Source organism: Vicia villosa, linkage group LG4 (genome assembly GCF_029867415.1).
Source record: "Vicia villosa cultivar HV-30 ecotype Madison, WI linkage group LG4, Vvil1.0, whole genome shotgun sequence".
NCBI lineage: Eukaryota > Viridiplantae > Streptophyta > Magnoliopsida > Fabales > Fabaceae > Vicia > Vicia villosa.
This window is the reverse complement of record NC_081183.1, coordinates 174,055,015-174,061,215: the sequence shown is the minus strand read 5'-3', so window position 1 is coordinate 174,061,215 and position 6,201 is coordinate 174,055,015. Positions and strand designations below refer to the sequence as shown.

Genomic DNA, 6,201 nt, shown 5'->3' with positions numbered 1-6,201 from the left:
ATGATAGATTGGTAACTTTCTATTGGATAACAGTGTAAAATTTTATACCGTCAATGTCCTAAATTTTAACTCTAAATATATTAATAAGTTAGATATATACCACCTACTAGACAAATGATTTGCTAACCAAAATTCTAAATTATAATCCCTCTATTTCTAATATTACAAAATTCTAAATTATAATCCCTCTATTTCTAATATTCAGGTTTTAAGCATTTTATATATTTTTCAAAAATATTAATTGTTTTTATATATTAAAAAAAACTAGGGTTATAATTAAGAAAAAGAATTCTCCTACACTTACAAAAGCCAAAAGCATGCGAGGGAAATATATTAATTTTGCATCAACATCCCTCTTCCACTTAGGACAATTTTCTCTATCTCTTTCTTAACAAACCATTCACTCATCAAAATAATTAATTTTAATCATCAATCTCTCTCCTAACTAAAATAACGACACCAAAGACACCAACTACAAAAGATAGTTTGTCAACTAAGTAACCTGGCTTTCACTTTCAACTAACTCAACTAACTATTTCCTTAATGAAAGATTAAGATGAAAACACAAGAATGGAGGGTTGAGGCATGACTGTATATATTCAGATGAAACAATGAGCTACTTCTAATATAAACAATATATTTCTTTCTTAAAAAGTTTGTATATACAACTGAATATTGCCATTATAACATGTTGGAAAACCATTGGCAAACCCTATCTTTACAATGGAAGCCAATGCAATATAATGGTAGTGGTATCTCCTCTTACTTAAGTAATCTGTACAGTAATTTTACAATCCTTGTCTGCATTATAGCGCCTTTTGATCAAGCCTCTCATTCCAATTTAGGCAACGAATCAAACTACGGAACCAATCGCCTGTCTGGTCAAACTTGTTAACAGTTGGGAGGGGATGCTCACTCATATGTATTCGGACTGAGTCTCCTCTTGAGAGCTGTTGTCTTCTCTTTCCATCAAACGAAACCCACGCGTTACTTCTAGCATCTTCTGGAATCTGTTATGAACAAACACCATGTAATCATATCCTTAGCTAAGCCATAAAATGTTAATTTCAAATAAATGCCTAGATCCAAACTCATAACTCAATTAATGCAGCCAAGACAAACTTAGCAAATAGGTTAAAAAGGGAAACATATTCTGGCTAGAAGACTAATAGTAATAAAACATGAAATTTATATCCAATACGATTTGTTTACCGCAGAGAATGATTAACTTCACCTTTAATTCTAATCGAGCAGAATCTGGAAGTATGACTGGTCTAAATGACAGCGAATGTGGGCAGATTGGGGTAAATAATATGCAGGGAACGTTTGGATGGACCTGCGGTTTTAGTTTACCATTAGATAATAACATCAAGGACTGAAATGATAAATTGCTGAATAAAGCAACATATTTTCTTATGTCCATTAGATAACATTATAACATTGATTCATATACTGTACTATTACCTTACTCATGCCGATCTTTTTATATACATCATTATTTGTTTCTGTATTGAATTAAGATTTAGGAGTCTAGTATTGGTAATTTAGCATAAATATAGATCAATTTTTTGTCTTCCTAATAACTCACAACATATCATTCATTCACATCAATACCAATATAATTTCATCATTCTAAGTTTCTAACTAGGTCAAAATAATGTAAGGATTCAAATGCATAATCTCCTCTAGCCCGTTTGGCTGTAACACTATGTTTGATGGAAAAGTTGAGACTTTGGAGGCCAGCTAAGTCGTCTAACAACATCTTACTAAGTTTGAAGTCTTGACGTTTGAAACATTATTACTTTTGCTTTACATACAACCACTGGATATTTGAATTTGCCAAGGAACTTGCTTCTGTTTTACTGGATTCATATTGCTCAGAGTGATGTGGATAAAATCTTGTGACCATTAGATACCAGGCCAATAAATCTAATATTTTCATAGTAAAAAAAAAAACTCAATTACAAACTTACCATGGAACCTCCAGCAGCAGTAGAATAGGCAGTACTTCCCGTAGGGGTGGCAACGATGACTCCATCACCTTGTACCTGAAAGACAAGACATGTTGACATTTGTCATATAGAAGGTATAGTGCTGCATAATAAAGTTGTTTTGAGATGAAATTTTAAAAATTGACTGTTCCATCATTGAATGCAAACTAGGCATAGAATTTAGAGCATACATTATACAAATATAATAGAACTCACTTTGGTTATAAGTCGATCATGTTCATAGCATTCAATCTTTGAAAGGTATGGATTAGAACCCCGATCGACAACCACCTCGTTGAGGATATCAAATACTTTCCCCGGCATTGCTTTACCTTTACGAAAAATTTCACATCGGAGACGCATCCTAAGAGTAATGTAGACACCGTCCCGTGATGTATTTCCATGAATGACTTGTCTTAAGTCTTGTTTGAAGTCGTCAAACTACATACATAGAGCAGAATGAAAGTGAAACAAATGACATTGAATCAAAGGTACCTTATTATTTAATGATCAAATAAATTATGATTTTGAAAAGCTTACACTATGAGAAGTCAGAAAACCAAGGGAACCAAGGTTGAATGATACAATAGGAGGAACAGCGTCTCTGAAAAGATTTGACGCATGCAGTATAACACCATCTCCCCCTAAGCATGCAACAAAATCTACTCTCTCGTGTAGATCGCTGAATCAAAGGAGTAGCTTTATAAGGAAACAAAAATGCTTTAAAATGAAGCGTGTTCACACAAATTTACAATTTCAAATTCCAGTACCTGGTATCATGGCTGTAGAAGGTTTGTACAAATCCAAAACCTGACATTCTAGCAAAAACATCATGCACATCAGGTTCCACAATTACATTCATTTTCTCTTGGTGATGTAGAAAAGTAGCAACCTGCAGATTAGATATAGAAACTGGACTGAGAATGAGAACCTATACAAAACTGTCATATATATTTCCAACATAGTTATACAATTGCAAATAATATGAAGTATTCTATACAATAAAAAGAAGAAAAAATTAGCGTAAGAAAGTATAATACATTAATTATAGAGTTAAAGAAAATCATTACCATTTTTGCTTCTTCGAGAAGTTCATCCCCGAGTTTTTTTAATAATAACACATTTTTTGGTGTAGACTTCCACATAAGCATCTGTTGCTGGGTGCTAGGATGAGTGAAAGCTAAAGAAGATTCAGTGACCTTTTCTCTGGTACAAGAAAACCCATCTGTTCGAACCAAGAACATCTCTGCTTTTTTTCTTGACTGAACCCTTACAACTCCCGTTGACGACGCACACATATCGCCTTCAATGGTTTTCAATTCTTCATCGTATAAACTTAACCCAGCCTTAACTGTACCATCTTCAACCCTTTGAGATTTAGTTGTGACATTATCATTATTTACAGCGCCGGAGACATTGGCATTAGCCGTGAAATGCAATTCTCCTTGACTAAATCCGTTAACTGTTGCTGTCCTACCAGAACTAGAAGTATTTCCATTCACTAACTTCCCATTGCCGCCGACTCCAACTTCGGCCTCTCCAGATGGATAATCAACATGAGCCGATCCATTTAAGCTATCAGGACCAACAACAGCATCATTAGAAACAATAATATCTCTTTGAAGTCCTCTAATAGCCATATTCTTAAATTGTGGTAAGCATTTTGCCCTTTTAATTCGATAATCGACATAATCAGGAGATGAGATCTTCCTGCTACCCAAAAATTTGGACATCACATTTTTGGAAAAGATATCACAAGGAGGAACTTGAGCTTTTAAAGGGTTGATTGTGCTGCTAAAACTTGGAAAAGATCCTTCCTTATTAGCAGCATTGACATCTGTCTCCGATATCGTATTATCAGGAGAAATTCCATTTAAGGCTGCATTACCTTGTGGTTCTTCATCATAGCCGTTTTCAGAGATACTTGTGTCGGATTTTGAATCGAAACTTTCTTGCAATGAAGTGATATCGTTTTCGACCGAGGATCTTGCTACAGTCACAGAAGAATCCTGCAGTTTCACGGAGTTATTTGTAGAATGTGACATGTTAGCGGGAGTAATTGGTGGACTAGAAACATTCTGCGACGAAGAGCGAGTCATGTACTGCCTCCATCGGGAGACCATGGCAGATGATCTCCAAACCCCTTCCTTGCTATGAAGATAGACAGGCCTTTTGCTGCTATCTGAGACATAAGATGCAAATTTCACAACTTGTTCCATTGTTGGTGCAGTCATAACTTCAACCGGAATTTTCACTAACTCAATTTTTCCCGATGAAATAGCATCATTCACAGCCTCTTGATAGAAATTATCTCTTACAGTCTCGGCTCTGATGTCGATAATCGTCTTAAATCCTTTATCGATTAACCACTTCAGTCCTTCTTCGGTTACTTGACCACCAGTCCAAAAAGCCGTTTCTAAGTCTTGGGATTCTGTTTCATCTTTAGAACTAGAAAAATACACAGGACTCCAATTAGAAAACAATGTATAACAAGGATAACCCTCGCGACGAGGAAAACCAGAATCATAACAAACATTCTTCAGTCTCTGAAGTTTCCTCCACACGTTCAAACTCCGATCATCATCAGGTACTAAATAATTCTCAAGAGCCACATGTAAACTCTCCGAACACCTTTTCATCTCGCTCCTAAAAACAGCAAGCGGAGGAAGCTTATCCTCAATCGCGCTATCATCAGCATCATGAAACGGATTCATAACTAACGACCTCCCCGTAAGAACATCATCCCTCCCTTTATTCACAAGCGACACCATACATCCGAGCACAGAAACTATCTTATCTTCAAGTTGAGGCCTCTCGTCCGACGGAACCTCATACGAGACACTACATTCTCCAGTCAACGGATTGCATAATGCATCCATTAACGCAGAATGAAGCCGTTCGGAGTTTCTAAAGATCCTACAATATGCCTCGACTTCGGCAATATCACCGGGAACCGGTCCCCTCCATGACAACTTTGATAGATCATGAGATTGAAAGGATTTCAAATTCTGAAAAGGAAAAACCAAATGCAAATAGTTAGTACTAAGAATTCATTAATGCATATAAACAAAGTCAGTTTAAAATTAAAATTTAATAGCAATATTAGATTCAATAATCCTGTGATCACACAAATCAGTGTCGAATTTCATTTCACAATGAAGAACTGTAATAATCTATGATCAACATCAAAAACACTATTTTATAATTAATTTATATAATTAAAAAAAAAAAAAGGCGCAAAGTGTGTAATTTAATTATATAATTAAAATTTGGTCCAAAAGCAATAAACATTATAAAAATAAAATAATCAAAAATAAAAGAAGGAGATACCGGAGAGTCGAGCCCGAAGGTGAAAGAGAATGAGTTGGAAAGTTGAGCGCCGATAAGGAGCTTGAGGTGTCTGCGTATTCTTGTTCGTTTGCTTTGAAACTGAAAGCCCAGGCCCGAGCCCAAACCCGAGCCTAGGCCCGGGGTTCTAGTGTTGCTTAAGAATGAAGCGGGCTTGGAGAAAGAGGGGTAAGGAGGTGAGAGGAGTACGGGGAAAGCCATGTCGACACATGCTACCATTGATGTTCAACAGCTAACAATCTTCTTCTTTTTTTTCTTTTTTCATGAATAATAATAATAATTAACGCTGTGTTTTTCATTTTATTAAATTTTATTTTGTTTGTTTGAGGAATTTCCTTTTTGTAAAATGAAAAAAAAAAAAAAAAAAAGTTAGGGATAATAATAAATTTTGGTGGTGGAGGTAACATGTCTGGTTGAAGTTCCGTCTTGATGTGATGCTTGTGTTGGCGTTGTGTGGATTTTTTTTCCTATTTTCTTCTTTCTCGTTATCCATTTCATTTTCTCTTCTATCATTGGTACACGTTACCACAACTGAATCTCATTCTGATTTCTTTTCTTTTTTTTATATTTTTCTTTTTGTTTACAATGTTTTACGCTGAAATTTCTATTTTGGGATGTCTTTGTGGTCAAAAACTATTTTCAATTCTTGTTCACACTACTTGATTATAAGTTCAATTCAAAGATAATTTTTATTACATCTTAATAGGATTATTATGATGGTAAGATTTATTGATTATAGATGACATCAATAATACAAAGGAATTATGAAAACTACTTGTTAAAGTCAAAAATATTTGGACAATAGCCATAAAACAGAACATATTGAATTTCTTATCCTTCCTGATTAAACAATAAAAATGTG

The 6,201-nt window shown here is 34.9% G+C and overlaps 1 protein-coding gene across 1 annotated transcript; it reads right to left on the bottom strand.

Moving 5' to 3' along the window:
- Positions 1-617: 617 nt before the first annotated feature.
- Positions 618-5,673, bottom strand: LOC131596012 (NAD kinase 2, chloroplastic-like). Its single transcript, XM_058868559.1, has 8 exons — positions 5,322-5,673; positions 3,062-4,999; positions 2,762-2,883; positions 2,532-2,673; positions 2,208-2,432; positions 1,974-2,048; positions 1,235-1,336; positions 618-1,010 (listed from the first exon to the last, which is right to left on the bottom strand). The coding sequence occupies exons 1-8, from the start codon at positions 5,556-5,558 to the stop codon at positions 807-809; spliced, it is 3,045 nt and encodes a 1,014-aa protein (XP_058724542.1). The 5' UTR covers positions 5,559-5,673; the 3' UTR covers positions 618-806.
- Positions 5,674-6,201: the final 528 nt, after the last annotated feature.